This window comes from Mustela nivalis (assembly GCF_964662115.1).
Source record: "Mustela nivalis genome assembly, chromosome: 3".
Lineage (NCBI taxonomy): Eukaryota > Metazoa > Chordata > Mammalia > Carnivora > Mustelidae > Mustela > Mustela nivalis.
Window position 1 is genome coordinate 149,682,063 of NC_139022.1, and position 18,265 is coordinate 149,700,327.

At 40.8% G+C, this 18,265-nt stretch overlaps 1 protein-coding gene across 1 annotated transcript in view; it reads left to right on the forward strand.

Annotated features, from left to right (window-relative positions):
• Window positions 1–18,265, forward strand: part of C9 (complement C9) — a 48,579-nt gene that overhangs the window by 4,127 nt on the left and 26,187 nt on the right. Inside the window, exons 2-5 of the mRNA XM_082723441.1 lie at window positions 6,722–6,827; window positions 7,243–7,387; window positions 7,644–7,791; window positions 14,944–15,082. Of these exons, the coding sequence (XP_082579567.1) occupies window positions 6,722–6,827; window positions 7,243–7,387; window positions 7,644–7,791; window positions 14,944–15,082 (538 nt within the window). The remainder of the gene's footprint in view (window positions 1–6,721; window positions 6,828–7,242; window positions 7,388–7,643; window positions 7,792–14,943; window positions 15,083–18,265) is intronic.

The window sequence follows — 18,265 nt, forward strand, 5'->3', positions numbered from 1 at the left end:
TGTATTATCTTTAAAATGTGTCCCAAATCTGCCCACTGCCTGCTGTCTCCACTGTGACTATTCTAGCCCAAATCACTATCATTTCTGGCCTGTATCCAGCCTCGCCCACATCCCACTAGTTAATTTTCCATCTAACAACCAGAGACATTTTTAAGTCTTTTGAAAACATAACTCTGGATGTTACTCCTGTTCTCATACTCCTCTAAGAATTCCCATCAAGCTCAGAATCAGATCCAAACTCCTCACCACAGCCTACAAAGCAGGAGAGGCACCCTACCTGTTTCTCCAGGCACATCAGCCACCCTCCTTTTTGCTCACTCTTCTCTGTCACTGTACTTGGTGCTTCCGATATACTGTCTCAGGGCCTTTGCACTTACTTTCCCCTAGCATGGAACATTCCTTTTCCAGATACTCACATAGCTTCCAAGTATCTGAATGCATCCAAGTATCTAACCAAGTATCATCTGTTTTGGTCAATACTGCTATGTAACAAACCATCCCAAGACAGTAGCTTAAAATAATACTGATTATTTTACTGGCTCATGAGTCCAAGCGTGGCCTGGGCTCCATGAAGGGGTTCCCATGGGTCTCCCACGTGGACGTAGTCAGATGGTGGCTTGGCCCGGGATTCTTATGATGGCTTCTTCACTCTTGTGTCTTTCACTTGGGCTGGGAAGACTCAAACCACTAGGGGCTGGAACACTTAAGTCTCCTTGAGAATCTATCTCCACGTCTTTCTCTTTGTCCTCCATGTGGTAGACTCAGTATTCAGTTTTATCCATAGTGGGAAGGGGATCACAGAGCACATGTCTTGAGATAAGCCAGCAGAACTTGCATGGCCTTCTCAAACCTTAGCCTTTAAAACATGCAGGCTCACTTCCACCACATTCTACTCAACAGGGTGTTAAGAAAGACACTACTGGCTTCAGGCGGAGGGCACTTAGAACCCATCTTTTTGGGAAGAATGGCCAAAGAAATTGTGAACACATTTTTACATCACCATACCTCCTCTAAGAGGGTTCTTTGACTACTTCATACAAGAAAGCTCCCTCCTCAACCCCAGTCCGAGAGCCCTCCTCTTACCCTGCTTTCCTTTCTTTGACCGCTCACATGTCTTCATTGATACTGCGTGCTATATCTGCTGGATTCTCATTTACTGTATCTCAGCCACTAGAATGCAGACTCGGTGGTAAAGACATGTAGCCCCAGACACTAGAACCATTCCTGACACAGAGCAGGCCCTCTCTGAGGGTCGTTGAATATCGGCTCATTGGGAGCACCTGAGAGAAGCTCTTAAGTTAAGACTTGGGAAATCAGGAAAGGTCTTAAAAAAAAAAAAAATGAGTGTTGGACATTATTGTCCTATTACCTTTTCGTTTGATGAATTACATGAACTAAGCAAACTGGCAGATCTGTGGGTTAAGAATGCAATCCTAAGAAGCTTATATTTCGACACTCAAAGGAGCCATATTGCCTTATTTATTGACAAAAAGATTCCTTCCTACAGCAGGTGTTTTTTTTCACCTGGGTCTGCTGCAATGTGTCCTGGAGTGTGAGCTGTTCTGGAGGTTTCCTTTTAATAAAGCTGGAATCTCTTCATGGCCAAGACATGGGAGCAGGCGTGCATCAATGGCCCTTCATTGAATGCATTCCTGGCCGAGACTTAGACCTCCTGTAGTGCTGCTGTACATCACTTTGATCTGGGAAGTGACTTTCAAGCTGAGATTGAAACACTTAGAGATACGTTTTACTTGATAAACACATTTCATCTAGGAATCCAGAAAGTGCTTTGCAAATACTTCTCCAGTCCGCCTAATAACTCAGCAGGGCAAAAGGCAGGTGGTAAGCATTGTGCATACACAGTCTTTGAGCCACAAAACATTATCTGCCTAGTGAGTCAGAGGAGCTCAGGAGGGAGCGGTGGGCTCAGAAGGAGCTGTCCAAGATCACTCATCTTCTTTCTTAATATTTATGTAGTACATTCATTTCAGTACAGCATTCCTTTTGCATAATCTACTACTTCCTGCTGATGATTCCCCAGGGTCCTGCTTATTTTGCCTCCAAGTCACCAGGTATCTGGTGCAATGAAGGGAAAACAGCCAGATGCTCACACACTTTCCAGCTTATTTTTGTCTAATTTGACACCATTTAGGTTTAAGCTTAAAATGGATCCAGGCAAGAACCAAGCTGTCCAACTGATGTGCTTTAAAGATTTCATTTATTTGTTTGATGGTGAGGCAGGAGGAGAAAGAGCATAAGCAGGGGGAGTCGGAGAGGGAGAAGCAGGCTTCCCACTGAGTAGAGAGCTGGATGCAGGGCTTGATCCCTGGACCCTGAAATAATGACCTAGGCCGAAGGCGAACTCTAAATCGACTGAGCCACTCAGGCATCCCCCAATTGATATGTTTTAAAGAATAGCTCTATTAAGGAAGGGAGGAAGGAAGGAAGGAGTGAGGAGAGGGAGGAAGGAGGAGGAAAAAGTATTGACAAAGTTATGACCATTTAGGTCATTTCAAAGAGGATCTACTTGGTGATGAGAGGGGGATATAGCATAGAGAACAGGGCAAAATGGCAGTGAACTAGGAGTGGAGAGAGGTTGATTCTGAATCCAGTTTTGCCACTAACTGTCCAACTTTGGATAAATGGTATAATTTTAGTTTTAGTCTCTCATCTGTAAAAGAGAACTAATAACACCTACAAAATTTATGTCTCAGAGGTTAGAATAAAAGGTTAATGAGAAAATGAGATTTGAAAATTGTCTAGTAAAACTAGAAGACAAATAGAAGAAACTGGGAGCACCAGGGTGGCTCAGTCATTAAGCAGCTGCCTTCGCGTCAGGTCATGATCCCAGTTCTTGGGATCTATCCCCACATCAGACTCCCTGCTCAGTGGGAAGCCTGCTTCTCCCTCTGCCACTCCCCCTACTTGTGTTCCCTCTCTTGCTGTGTCTTTCTCTGTCAAATAAATAAATAAAACCTTTTTAAAAATTAAAAAAAAATTAAATAGAAGAAACTGCTTAGTTAAAAAAACATTTATTGAATGTTGTAGGCTGAATTGTGTCCCCTACCCCCATTCATATGTTGAAGTCCTAACCCCTAATACCTCAGAATATGACTATGTTTGGAGTTATGGTCTTTAAAGAGGTAATTGAGTTAAGACGGGTTCATTTTGCTGGGCTCTGATCCAATACGACTTACAAGAAGAAAAAATTTGCACACAACTGTAGAGAGGAAAGATCATCTGAACACACAGGGAGAAGCCAGCCATATGTAAGCCCAGGAGAGAAGCCTCACAAGAAACCAACGCAGCGGACAGCTTGATCTCAGACTTCTAGCCTTCAGAACTATGAGAAGATAAATTTCTGTTGTTTCAGCCACACGGTTGTGGTATCTGATTATGACAGATACATGACACCTGATAGCTAAAGGGTTGTAAGTCCCACTCCCAGGACAGGGATGTGAGCAGAGGACCTTTCTAGGGGGTCTTTCAGAGGATAGGGTCATTCCAGGGATGAACTCAAATCATGGTCTAGAAGGGCAATAAAAGATCAAAGGCAGAGCTCTGTACTAAGTCTGGAGTATGAGTTGAACCTGTAAAAAGAAAAGGAGTCCTTAAGTTAGAAACTGAGAAAGAAGGGAATCAGCATGTACATAATTTATGTGGTTTTATTATTTATGTAAAAGGTATAAGACAACAGTCTGTGGTGATGCCAATGTTTTTGGAGCAGGATCCTGGTCCCAGTGTGTGAAACAGATGAATAGCCTTTCTCGGCAGCCCTCATCGTGGGCTGGGTTCTAGGCTTGCCAGCAAAAGACTTGTCACTCTGGAGTGTGTACAGTGGATTTCACCTTCCATTGTCATCCTTCAGTCCATACTGTACCCTCTGAACTTAGTTATTCATTGAAGCTGCTCTCAGTGGCAGGTGGGAAAGAGAAAGGTATCATGTCACAGATCTACAGGGTGCAATTTCTAGAACCAAGGGAGTTTTCCCTTCATTGCACCACATACCTGGTTACTTGGAGGCAAAATAAACAGAACCCTGGGGAATCATTAGGAGGAAATCAAAGAGCTACCAGGGCTGCATATCTTTCCAGAAGCCCTAAGGGGGAATCCATTTTCTTGGTTCTTCCAGCTTCTGGAGGCTGCCTGCCTTCTTTGGTTCATGGCTTCTTTCCACTTTCACAGCCAGCAAAAGCCAGTGGGGTCCCTTCTTATGCTTTGAATTTCTCCTACTTCTTCTTCTGTCTTTATATCTCCCTGAACTGTTCTTCTGCGTTTAGGGGCTTACACGTTTGGAATGAGTCCACCCAGAATAATATTTCTAAGTCACATCTACAGACACCTTTCTGCCCTGTAAGGTAAAATATTCTCAGATTCTAGGGATTAGGTTAGGGACATGTTGGGGTGTCATTACTCTGCCTGCCACACCATGTTAGAAAATTTGGATTTTATCAAAAGAGTGATAGGAAGCTTCCAGAAATGTTTTCAGGAGGGGTATTGTACAATCAAATCTGCATTTTTAGAAGATCCTACGTACAATTTAAGGGAACTGGATTAGCAAGACATTGTTGTCATCCAGGAGAGATGTAATGTTAGTGTAGAACAGAGAAGCATCTGGCAGAGCTGAAGGATGGATGGATTTGAGAGTCATTTACAAAGTAAACAACAGATTTTAATGGTTGATTAGCTATAGGCGATGAGTGTGAGGGTTGTAGGATAAGACAGGCAGCACCCAAGCCTCTGGTCAGGCCAACTGCATAAATGAAAGTGCTGTTCACGGAGGAGGTAGAGCTTTGAGAGGAGAGAAAAAATGATGAATTTGCTTTGAGAATATTTTGAGTTCAATGGACCATAATGAAATCCAAGTGCAGATGTACAGTTGGGAGTTTTATCCAAGAGCTTAAAATTCAGGAGAGATGTCTGGACGGCAGACCTATCTCTGAGCTTCATTAGCATATGCATGGAAACCAAAACCCTGAGAAAGTGTAGAGAGAAAAAACAAAAAAGTGGATTCAAGGACAAGGCCTGGAAAAACAGCATTCCAGAGATGGTCTAAGGAGGAGGAGCACATGGGTGAGTAGGAGAACTGAAGGAAGAGAAAGAAGAAATGGTAGTTTAGTGTCATTCAGTCCAAGGGAAGAGAGTATTTTAAACAGCAAGAATGGCCAATTGCATTGATCCCTGTAAGGAAGTCAATAAGAGAAGCACTGAAAGGACCAATTGAACCACATGGGAGTCATCATTGACTTTGGCCAGAGCAATGTCCCTGGGGCAGGAGGGCTGAGCCATTGATTGGGAGTGAGGAACAAAATACAGGATTCAAACTACTCTCCCAAGGAAGTTGGCTAAAAGGATGAGAGAATTTAAGAAGTACCTAAAGATGAAGGAGGAGATGAAACTCTTTTTTTCCCCCTTTTTTATGAAAGAGAAACAAATATTTTGATAACAATTCTTTTATAAATTCTTTTACATTGTGAAAGGGCAGGAATGGGAGCAGCTGGAAAGAAACATAGAGTTCACAAAGAAGGTCTTTTTTGTTCATTCATTTGCTTCTTTCTGTTTAGTATCAAAAACTTGAACACAATATACAACACATGGAAAGAAACTGGGAGGGAAGAAGAGTTTTAATGCAGACCATGTTCAGTGGTCTCACCGACAGTGACCTCATCAGTGAGAGAGGTCTCAGAGAGCTGGGATCTAGAGCCTTCGTGGAGGCAATGGCCTTTCGGAGCCAGCCCTCTAGAGCAAGATGCTGCACTCTAGAAAGGACAGGTGCCAACTCTGGGAAGTCAGGACAGAGCATTCATAGGATGCTTGTTCAGTGGTTTTTGCTTTTGGTTTTGTTTTGTTTTCTTTTCTTTTATTAAAGAAGATCGTCATCCAAGGAGGTGTTGTAACCAGAAGAAATCCAAATGGTGAACCAAGAAAGAAAGTTCAAAGCTCAGAAAAGCACAGCTGAGCTTTGGATCTGGGGTGGGAGGGAAGGGCCAAAGTATAGGTGTTAAAATGCAGAATGGTGAGGGGTCAGTCCTGAAGCAGAGTGTGAACGGTAAGGCTTGTTTAGGATGTGAACAGAGCAGGGGTAGGAAAGCTGGGCTCCCAGGTGCTTGCCTGGACCCGCTGGCTTACAAGAAAACCAGGCAACTGGAAGCTTTTTCAGACTCTGGGGGAAGCAAAGTGAAAAAAGGTCTCTAGAAGGTAGCAGAAAATCTGAGACTAATGCACATAAACAGGCAGCACGATGACTTGCCTGTTTCTCTCATCACCATTTTACTATGTTGTAGTTGGGTCGAAAGTTAAGTCACAAAGCAGTACAAGAATTCAATAAGAAGACCAATTGAAAACATAAAGCTGCTTATGATCCAATGTCAAATGAGAGATCTAGTAAAAGGATAATTTCTTTGATTTTCAGGGCTCCTGGGTGGCTCAGCAGGTTAAGCATCTGCCTTCGGATCAGGTCATGATCTCAGCATCCTGGGATCAAGTGCCGCATGGGGCTCCCTGCTCAGCAGGAGCCTGCTTCTCCCTCTTCCTCTGCTCATGCTCTATCTCTCACTCTCTCTCTCTCAAATAAACTTTAAAAAAATCTTAGAAAAAAAAAAAAGGATAAGTCCTTTGATTTGGAAAGCAGAAGAATAGTAAATAAATCAGACTGGTTTGGGAAGACTTCTTGGACACAGACACGAGTCACACCATGAAGTTGATGATTCTGTTCTCTTAGTTATGGCCCACAGGTAGTAGAAGACAATGAGAAGCCACTTCCCATAGACTGCAGAATGAGCTCCTGGAGCGAATGGTCAGAATGTGACCCTTGCCTCAGACAAAGGGTAAGTGTCATTCCCCACCAATGCCATTCCCCACCAATGACCCCAAATAGAAACTCTGTTGCCAGCATCTCCAGGAAAAGGACTAGGAGGCAGGGAGCTCCCACCCTCACCCCCACTGAGTTCCCAACTAAGAAGGAAAGATAAATATCTACGTGGATGAGGCTCAGTTTGCCTAGAAATCTCACCATGGCACACAATAATAAATGTGTGCCTTGAAGAATCAGATGCTGAAGGACAGACAGCCAACCCTAGCATGCGAGGTATGACTTTAATATTGGTGACTACTTTTAGGGCTTCCATCTTGAAACAATCAACTTTACTGGGTCTAGAGGGCTACAGTACTGTGGACGCAGTTTTAGATCATTACCCTTTTTTGGCCATAGAAATTCTAATATTTCCAGCTTGTTTTGCATAGTTCCGTTCAAGGAGCATTGAGATCTTTGGACAATACGACGGGAAGAAGTGCACAGAGCCAGTGGGAGACAGACAACTGTGTGAACCCACTGAGCCCTGTGAAGACGTGGAGGAGGACTGTGGCAATGACTTTAAATGTGGTACAGGTAATCCTCGCATCCCCCTTACTCCCCATGGGCTTCTGTGCGCACTCGCAAAGGAAAAGAACAAAGCCTGCTTTTACACACTTATGTTTCCAAGTGCAAAAGGGGCTGGTCAAACGGCTTTCTGTAAATGTACAAAGAATTCAAGTATGTGCCTGTTGCCTCCCCTCCATCCATGTTAAAGTCCATTTGCTTATATCAGGAAGAGAGAGGAAATCTGGCATGAAACACACAGTGTCTTTCTTGATTTTGATCACAGGCCGATGTATCAAGAGACGGCTTCTGTGTAATGGTGACAATGACTGTGGGGACTTTTCAGACGAGGATAATTGTGAAGGTGATCCCCGTTCCCCCTGCCGTGACAGAGTCGTGGAAGAATCCGAGCTGGGGCGGACGGCAGGCTACGGGTCTGTATTTGGCTGAAATGTTTCTAGATGAAGATGGGAGAAAGGGACTTTCATCTTTTCCTGCTGTGCTAGGGTGGTGGAGGGTCTGCACAGGGGCAGGGCAGCCCCCCAGTCTGCATTCTCCTTGAAACATGCTTGAGCTTAAAAGAAGGTAAGTGCAAAGTCAGTATCTCAAGATCATTTGGACAAGGTGCCCATCCTCAGGAAAGGGTCTGTACAATCAGGATGATAGGTGATTTTCTCCGAGTCCAGCAGGAGGCGACACACCTCAGTTTAGAACTTCAGAAAGACCACAGCCATGTTCAAGTGACATGTTATCACTTGACATTGAATTGCCAGTGGTGGGTTTGGCCGTTCAGATGTTTGAATTGTCAGTAACGCTGTCTTCCATGGGAACTTGTTCTGGATAGACATCTGGTTATAAGTTCTCAGAAGAGTACAGCATTGTAGAGCTGACCCAAGAGGAAAGCGCAGAAGAAGCAGTTGTGATGTTGGTTGGTGATGGTGTTGAGACTCTGGTTCTCATTACAAAGTGAAGTTTCGCCCATTTTCTATGCAAAATGTAGGGGCTAGGGCCAGCTAAACTCAGATGAGAAGTCTTGGACAGTTTAGAACTCAAGAGTTTTACAGAATAATAACCACTAACCAGAGATCTGTGTTCTTGGAATTAGGAAAATGATGTAGGTCCAAGGGGCTGTTCCATATAGTCAGAGAACATTCCAGGGATGCCCATGGCATAGTTTCCATTTCAGTTTCCAAAAGTTCTGAGCTGTTTTCAATAATGATACTTTGGTAGATTTGTTGCCAAATTGTACTCAACAGAGACACATCTTTTCCCACATCCACTGGTCTACTGATGGAGATGGCATGTGGCTCTGTTTCACTGTCTGCCATGCAATGTGTCTTATCAATCTCATAAATCTCAGTGCCTGGTTTATCACAGATGCTCTATCAACACTGGGGAATAGACAAATAGGTGAATCAATCAATCAGCTCATGAATTAATGAAAATAGGTGCTTCTAAAATACTGTCAATGGCATTAGGTAAGATTGAAACTGGGTCCCTAGAAATAAATTCAGGTTCAGGACTTATTTCCTGGGACGGGGATAAGGAGAGGAAAGAAGATGAGGGCATGGTAAAAGCAAGGCTAATAGAGGGACTAAGGTACTGGGTCTCAACCAGGGGTGATTTGCTCCCCAGAGGACATTTGATGATGTCTGGAAACTATTCCAGTTGTCATAACTGTGGGGGATAGGACAGAGGACTCAGGGGGTGAGGGAGCACTGCCGATATCCAGTGGGTAGAGGCCCTGGATTGGACCAATCCTGAAAGGTACACAGTGGCCAGACCCACAGCATCAGTGGAACTCAGACTGAGAAACCCTATCCAGGGTAGGGGGCAGTTCCTAAGGTAAGGCCTCTGGATCAGGGTTGGCCATAAATGGAGATGTCTTCTCCCTCCAAGCTAGATTGAACTTGCACTTGTTGAATCTCAATAAGGAGAAAAATCCAGGGTACCAAGAGTTAGGAAATGGGTAAAACATTTCACACCCCCTTTACTCACATTATAAAATCTCGTCCTAGCAACATTCAAGTATTGCCTACTAAGTGTCTTTGGCCCCTAGCCTGAAGGTAGGAGTCACAAAGTGTAGCCTGAAGGTACACAAAGTGTACAGTTTTTGTCTCCAAACACAAGAGGTTCTTTTAATAATTGTCAGTAAATGGTATGGAGGTTGTCAGACACCTTATAACCAGATCACAGCCTGCTCCAATGCGTTAGGACTCATTCTCCTGCTTTCCTTAGGGAGAGACTGTTGAGTCCATGGTCGAAGTCCATTATGACATTGTTTTTGTTGTATTTGGGATCCAAGAAGCAGTTTTCTCCTTAATCTAAACAGATGGGCTTGAAGCAGGGCTTTGCACATATTATGTATTTTCACTCAATGCAAATTTACACCTTGTGAAAGGATATGGAAATTTTAGCCTGCTTAGCTGAAAAACAATCATTCCTAATCTATTAGTTTTCTCTGTTTTCTCAGAAAACAGAGAAATGGATTATATAGCATTTGCTAGAAAGTTTCATAATGAGGCATCCCAGGGAGCTGGGTAACTATATCATCTTTTGCCACGGTAAGGGCTGGTGACAGTGAATGACACAGGGTTGAGTCTTCAGGACCAAGGAAGAGGGTGGGGCCCCCCGCCATGGGGAAGGTTGGCTGAAGAGGTGAAAAATGAAGTAAGTCCTCATAGAATAATTTCACCAGTATTTTTTATTAAATTCCTCATTACCATGAACAATTACCTGTAACCAGTCTTCCTAAAGTCTATTATTCTCCAACAGCTTTCATTGGCATAATGCTTTGAACTTTCTTTCCTACATTTTTTCCTATAGATTTTTCATAATAATCCTGAGGTTGTCAGAGAAAGTATTATATTCATTTTATAGGGGAAAAAAAAAGGGAGGGAAGCCAGCAAGACCAGTTTAGTCTCTTTCAATTCTAGCAGAACTCTTTAGTTTCTAGTGGAACTAAACCCAAGTTTCTCTGACTTTTAGAAAACTCTATTTTTTTCACCATGCCACCTTACCTTGGCCTCTCCCCCCATGCTCATCACCACCCACGTCATTTCCCCCATCACTGCAAAGATCATCAATCAACACCCTAACTTCAAAGCAAAATGAACCTTAGAAAATGAAACTCCTTAAGTTGATTTTCTGAATTTTTGAATTAAGAGTATAGAAGAGAGGAAATCAGTAATTAATATTTAAGAAGAATTCTCAAAATGACATGCTTTATTATATCGGTGATATTCTTCAATCCTATGAACATTCTGTATTTATTTACCATGCATGGCTATTATTCTTCCAAGGCGCTCCTATTAACTCCTGTTTACTCCTATTACTTCCAAAAGAAGTAATAGCAACAGGCTTAGAAACTGCTTCTACGCAATCCTATCTGGAAAATCTCAACAAGTCTCACCAGAAGTCATATACAATCAGACTCTTTCACACATGAAAGTCACAAGTACCCACAGTCATTAATTTATACCTTTTTTTTCATTTGAAGGACTCCCCCTTAAATTCTTAATGCCCGCAGAATTCCCTTGTAACACAAATGTTTCCGCCTTTTGCCTTGTAGGCATTTGAGATTCTCCAGAAGTGTTTAGGGAAATCCCCAACCCATCTTGTGCTCATTGAAAAAATAGAAATCCAAGCCAGCTGTAAATGATGTATGGTATGCAACAAATTACTTTTTTTATGTGATCTAAAGCATAGCACCCCTTCTGTGGAGGGAGCTTTCTTTTCTGTTCACCTGGCAAATTGGAACTGCTTATGGTTCTAGATGTTGGTATGAAAACAGGCATCTCTAGGTGCTGGCAAAATACAAATGCTTTTTTTATTTCCCAGGCAATGGCATTCCAACCATAGAAGTTTTCGTGTTTCTTGGCTGAATAAAAAAATTGGCTCATTCTAGACTAGACTGGCTGTCTCTGTAGTAGTGGAACCAAGTCAAAGGTTTTGAAACATTTCTTCCTTAGTCGTGCTTTAGCCTGTGGAGCAGTTTCATTGCAACTTTCCAGATGGATCCAGCCAACTAGTCTATTTGCTGTTCTGTAAAACAAAATCTTCAAAGTAGGGTGTGCATACTGTGAGGTGCAAAGACTTTCTAAGGGGGAGACAGGTAAGTTTTAAATAATAGTTCTCTCAACTATTAGTGGCTCAACCATTAGTGGCTTAACTCATCTATTGAACAAAGAGTGAATCTTCAATTCCATACATAAATATTTTTCATAAACTCGGAAAGTTTAGCAACTCAGTAGGATCCAAATTGTGAAGCCCATTCTCTCCTCTCCCTTCCCCTTTTACAATCGCTTAACTATCACCTTCCAAAAGAAGAGTGCTCCCCTCACCCATCTCAGTTTTACTCTGTGGTGGAAGAACCAAGAAACATTTCCAAATATTGGTGCTGAGTTGGACGCCAGTGTCTTATAAGTCAACCCATCTCCACTTCTTTTTGAAAGATATCGTATAAATTTTCAGATAATGGGTTATAAAAATAATTCTTAATGATAGACTACTGATCTCTTTTTGGTGCAAAACTCAGGAGATCAAAGAATCAAGTGACCTTGCCATGACAAAATGCCTTCTATTCTTTTCCACTTACGTACATGAGTAAAGTTTATCAACATTAATATCTACAAAAATGGAAAGTAGAAATATGATTGATTATGAATCTTGTCTTTTTCTAGCAATAAATAATATTCATCCATGAAGGCAGGAACTAATCACTTAATTAAAAAAGACATCCATTCAACTCATTGAGAAAACTTTACAAAAAAAATAATGTTTGTTAACTATTTAAGTTTTTTTTAATATACATATATATGCTGCTAATAATTTTACTCAATCAGAAGAGTTTTTAATTATTTAGACCTAATAGTCAAAGGATACTTATTATTTATAAAATTTCAATGAATACCTTTTTGATACAAAAAAGTATTAAAAAAGTGATCCATTAAAACTTCCAAGCTGAAATAACATTACATTAAGCTGAATTTCTGTAGTGGAAATGGACTAGAAAAATAGATTGAAGAATCAAAAGAGGGTGGGTTCATATGGGAAATCTCTAAATCTTTCACTCATTTTTCCGTGAACCTAAAACTGCTCTAAAAAATAAAGTGTCTTTAAAAAAAAAAAAAAATCAAAAGGAATTCTACAAAATGTCTAGTTGCTAAAGAAATATAAACATTGCAGGGATTGGACACCCACCATCACTATGACATTTATAGTTCATCGGATTTATTTTAAAAAGAGGAAAAATAACTATAAGATAAATATTTATAGCATGTTGAGAAATTATATCCTTTGCAACAGCTTAAACTTAAGATGAAAAATCTTAGATGTCATGCCAACATTGTGCAGGCAGGCAAAATTTGTCGTAATTTTTTATAGAGTAGATGAACAGAAAATCTGAAGACTACTGCCTGAAATCACGCCATACACATTTCCACCTGCAGGATTTTGCTCACACCATTCCACCTACCCTTCCATCCCCATTCTGCAGCACCCAAATCAAATCCTCCTTCTTCTAACCTCTATTTATGACGCTGCCATAAGGTTTCTTCCCTTTGGGAACCTGCACGGCAATTGCCTGTGCTGCTCATTGGCTCATCGAGTGTATTTGACCTTGGACTCTTTTTTGAAATTGGTGGTTATATGTCCGACTCCCCAGTTTGAATATATTTTTCATGAGAAAAGACTGTGTATTAACTCTCTCAATATTATTCATTATTTACTACAAACACTGCACTCTGTGAGGGTATCATAGTCACCCAAGAGTTCATCATCATTATAAGCAAAGATTAATGTCATTATTCCCTGTAAGGGAAGAGGTACAGGGTCTCTGTTAATAGAGATTTTTGAAGGACAAGTTCACTATAGAACAAAAGAAATGTACTGGCCTATTGAAGAAACAAACGCAAATCATTTGCTTCCAGTGTTCTTGTCTTTGTATCAAACCTTAGTCATACCAAAGGGAAAAAAAAGTATGACTCACTTGCTGTGGATGCAGATATGGGTGAAGAAGTGAAGCTGAAATGTTAACCTGTCATGAGGCATTAGATGTTTGAGAAAGTAAACCAGATACTAATATCTCTTTTTCTTTCTTGCTCAACTAAATCTGATTTTTGGCCCTATGTTAAATTTTAGGGCCATAGCATTTTTCATGAAAAGTTCTAGTAGAGGAAAAAGTCAGAAGTGCTTAATTTTAACTGTACATTTAGCTCTGAGAAAGATATTACTAAATTTGTTCCTTAAGTACCTTCCTTTAAAGTTGAGTTGTAACGTCATTTTCTTTACAGATTCAAAATTCATTAAGAATGTGCCATTTGGAGGCACCTGAGTGGTTCAGTCAGTTAAGCATCAATTTCAGCTCAGGTCATGATCCCAGCTTCCTGGGTTCAAGACCCGTATCAGGCTCCCGGCTCAGTAGGGAGTCTGCTTGTCCCTCTGCCCCATTCCCCCCGCTCAAGGTCTCTCTCTCTCTCTCAAATAAATAAATAAAATCTCTAAAAAAAAAAAAAAGATTGTGTCATTTACGTGAAGATGTAGTTTTTAACTAACCCACTGATGGTAACATATTCTTGATTATCTTTCTTCCATTAACAATGGGTTTTAGAGCAAACCATCAAAACCGTTTGACAAATTACTCTTGAAACCAACATCCAGATTTATAATCCAGCTCATTGGAGTTTGGGATGTGGTCTAGAGGCATGGAAGAATTTCTGCTTTTGTCTCAAACTCAGTTACAGATGTACAGAGCAAACCCTTCTTTGGCCTCCCTGATCTGGAGCCATATATTTCGGACTAGACAGCAAATGACCATTCCTCCAATTAACCAATTAACACAAGTGTACTTCCCACAGAATGAACTGCTCCTTGTTCATACATTGCTTTTAAGTCTACAAATCAAACTTAACTTTTTTAAAGCTAAATAAGATTTCTGTTTCTGAATTAAAGCTTGCCAAATAAAAATATTTTGCTGAGAGGAAAAAGTAGAACTTTTGAAAATGCCTTGTCAGGATGCTGAAATCTTTGTATTTCCCCTTGGAAAGTATCATAGAAATAATACAAGCCTGGAGGGAATGAGGTTCTTGACAAGCAATGAGACAGCTGGAGGAAAAGGCTTATGTTTAAAGAGAATGGGGAGAGAAAGAGCCCCAATGTTGATTCACAGATTAAAAATTACATGCATATGTTATACAACTCCCCTGAGATGCTCTGTTCTCAAATAATTTAAATAGGTGGTATTACGAAGTTGGCTCTTAGCTCACTAAGGGAGGTTAGCTCAGAGTCACAGAGGTGGAATTTAGACTCTAGGAGCCAGATGGTCCCTGGTTCCTCAGTTATTGCATTTCTTTCATTGTGCTCTCAACAGTGCCCTCGATGTCTGGAAGTTTATAAGGCCTTCCTAAGGTATGCTTGCTGCCAGAGACGTAAAGCAGAAGTGAGCAGACCTTTGCTTCTGTTCTTGATTATATCTTGCATATATGGGGTGATGGGGACATGAGCCAAAGCTCTCTCTTTCCCCCAGCTACAGAGGACTGCCTTGCATTAGCTCCTGGGATCTCTGATATTACTCTGTTCATTTTCAGGATCAACATCTTAGGGATGGACCCCCTAACCACACCTTTTGACAATGAGTACTACCATGGACTCTGCGACCGCATTCGGGATGGAAACACCCAGGTCTACTACCGCAAACCCTGGAACGTGGCTACTCTGGCCTATGAAGTAAGTCTCCTCAGAAGCAAAAGCATTGCTCAGCTTTTAGCTGAAAAGCCACTTCTATAAATGTAGTACTAAGTAATGTGAAAATTTCAGTAGAATGAGAATCTGATGGGAATATGTGATTGACTGAAAAGAAGAAGATGTATAGCTTTGATCTCTTTAGGAAACTCCGGTGGTCTACAACCAACCCTCAGTAATGTGCACCTAGTGATAGTTTGGCAAATACCCAGACTCCATGAAAAGAATCATCTAAGATTCTGATAAAACTATAAATTAAATTAATGCTGATTTAAGTACTGGATACACTGCTCATGCTATTTAAGCTCATTTTTTTTGCTAGTCTACCAAAAAAACTCATCTTGACATTGGTTTTTTCCTCAGCATTCCCCTTGGTAAAGCCTGCCTAACAAATGTAAGTGGTTGTTTTCACTCACCTCAAATCCCTCTAACTCTTGTTAAAGTATTTCTTAAAATGAGTTCTATTCTACCCAGTGCCACCCCAAACGTAACCACCTTCTTGAAAGTCACCTAAATTCTCTAGAACCATCCACAGATTGGACCCCTTAATTTAAAGGATTACTAGTTATCACCATTAGAGAGATTTTTGGGGGGTCTAAGCAACATAAAAATAAAGAATAATAATTATCTTACTCTGAACCAGGAGCTACAAAATCTTTTTTTCAATGGTCCCATTGGCGATCTATAATATTTACTTTATTCAGTTTTTGCAAAGTCTTTTATCACTGTTGTCACTCACAAAATTTTCCAAAACACATATACTTTTAAATAAATGGAGTTAATATTTCTTTTATTTTTAATAATGTTGTAAAACAGTCCATACACATTGCAGCCTCTGGCATTCCTACTCTTCTATGAATACTAAAGATTATAAATTCTATACTATTCGACTGACATTTCTTAACATGTGTGACTACATTATCCTTTTTTTTTTTTGTACTTGTAAGTCCAGCATAGAATCATTTTCCCACAAATTTAAGGGAACATGTTGGATTATTGACTTTCTCCCCTCATGCCAAGTTTACCTTCTTTAAGCACCTTTTTTGAGGGGAAGATGATCATCTTTCTAAAGGTTATTACAAAAGGTCTAATGTCTTAAAAAAGAATACCACAAAGATAAGGTGACCTTTGTCATTGCTGATGGAAGAAGGGTTGTTGGTGTCTTACTTTGTTTTTTAGTTCTCAGGTCTGAGTCATACAGTTTTCCTCTCTTCATCCCTGTGATCAGTCTCTTAGCTTCTCTCTAGGGGCAGGAATGACCATGAGTGACATGAGATGGACAGGGCCAGGACCTTGCCTATGACTGATCTTGAAGCCTTATTTGGAGAGAAAATTCCCTGTTTTCTCTTCTTTACAACCCTGGAAATAGATGGGTTTCTGTACTCAGTATTTCGGATTTTATAAAGGTGATGTGTTATTTACCCCGTATATTGCTTCTGTCCCACAGAAGTTGGGAGCAGCATCTCTTAGCCAAGGAAAACTAATTGATGTTCACACAAAGTGGGGGAAATGAAGATTGTAGCAACTTTTTATCAGTTCAGATCAGAATAACATCTCTAAGCGAGTCTTGGCATCAAGCTGATTAAAAAAAAAAAAAAAGCAGAGAGGATTATGGGCCTGGATGGTGAGTCAGTGTCAGCTAAGGAGGAGTGCTGGTAGAGTTCGCTGGAGGCTTGCTAAAGTCCCCCTTCTTGGTGCTACAACAGCTGGTGGTCCCCTCACTCTCGTCTGTGATGGTCTTGGCAAGTAGCCAAATTTGTTTCTACCATACATAAAAGAACATGAGCTTATCCAATGGAAATCTCTATTTTTATTCATTAGAATTTCTTCCTACACCTTCTAATATCCAATGGGATAGTTTACTTCCTTTTTTGTGTATTTTAGTATCATAACTGAATGCATTTTATACTTCCTTATAGCCTGTTATGCTAATACTCTACACAATATATGTGTACACACAATGCTCAACACATTTTTGTTAGATGAATTAATTTTTAAAATCCTGTCTTTGTTACTCATAGACAGTAATTTACTGTCTTTTATGTTTTGAAAGAATTCTACCGAACTATCGGAGTATGAGGAATATTTCTTAATAATAACGTCTGCCTCTGACACATTCACACTCTCTCAGTGCCTCTTCCTTCAAATGTGGCTCTGGTTCTCTGGATCTCCAGAACACAGCACATAAAATGGAATCCTGGCTCTGCTGCTAAGCAGCAGTGAGATCTTGGGTAAATTATTTATCATCATCGTGCCTCTGTTCCCTCATGTGTAAAATAGAAATACTGGTGCCTATCTCGTAAAGATAAATGAGTCTAAAACAGCCAGGAAGTTCTTGACACATAGCAAACCCTCAATGAATATTTGCTATCATTCCTTTTTTAAAGAATATAATTAGTAAAAGACTTCATTACAATTTAGTGTGTAATTAGCATTCACATTACAGGTCAAGGTTTATTGGCTATCTAGTAAGTCAGAAGTAATCCTGAACCACTGAAGCCTGCAATTATGGGGAAGAAAACAGGGATGGTGATATGTACAAATCAGTTACTTTTTCCTTAGCTTTCTTTGGTCCTCTCCTCTTTTGTTCTGGAAAGTAACAATTTGTAAATCGGATTTCAAGTTTTCATTACCATTCTCTGTAAACCTGGGTCACCATGAATACGTAAGATTTAAGAGATCAACGAAGAATTGTAAAATGCGCCTGGATTCTGGTTGTCCTTTCCACCCCAAATCCTGCCTGAAACCTGGTGATTTTATATCCTGTGGGCTGCCAATGTCTTCTTGTTGCCTCTCAACTTCCTGTCTGTTTTACCAGAGCCACTCCCATCCTTAGCTGTGTTCAGCAGAACTGTGCTGTCCCTGGCATCTGAACATTGGGGAATCCAGCATTTAACCCTTTGCCTCACTGCAACTGGCCCATCTCTCAGCTCTCACCCTCATTTATGACCACAAACAAACTCTTGGGTCCCATCAAGACCCAATTCTTTGGCCTGGCTTTCCTCCAGTCCATCTTGCTCCTCCGGTCTTCAATTCCTTCCTCTAATCAATCCCGATCCATTTTGACCACTCTTGATAATATTATCAGTGTCCTTGCCTTCCATTCCTTCTATAAACCAGAAACACTCCAACTTTAGATGAACCCTATTACTTTTCTGGCCCTCTTGT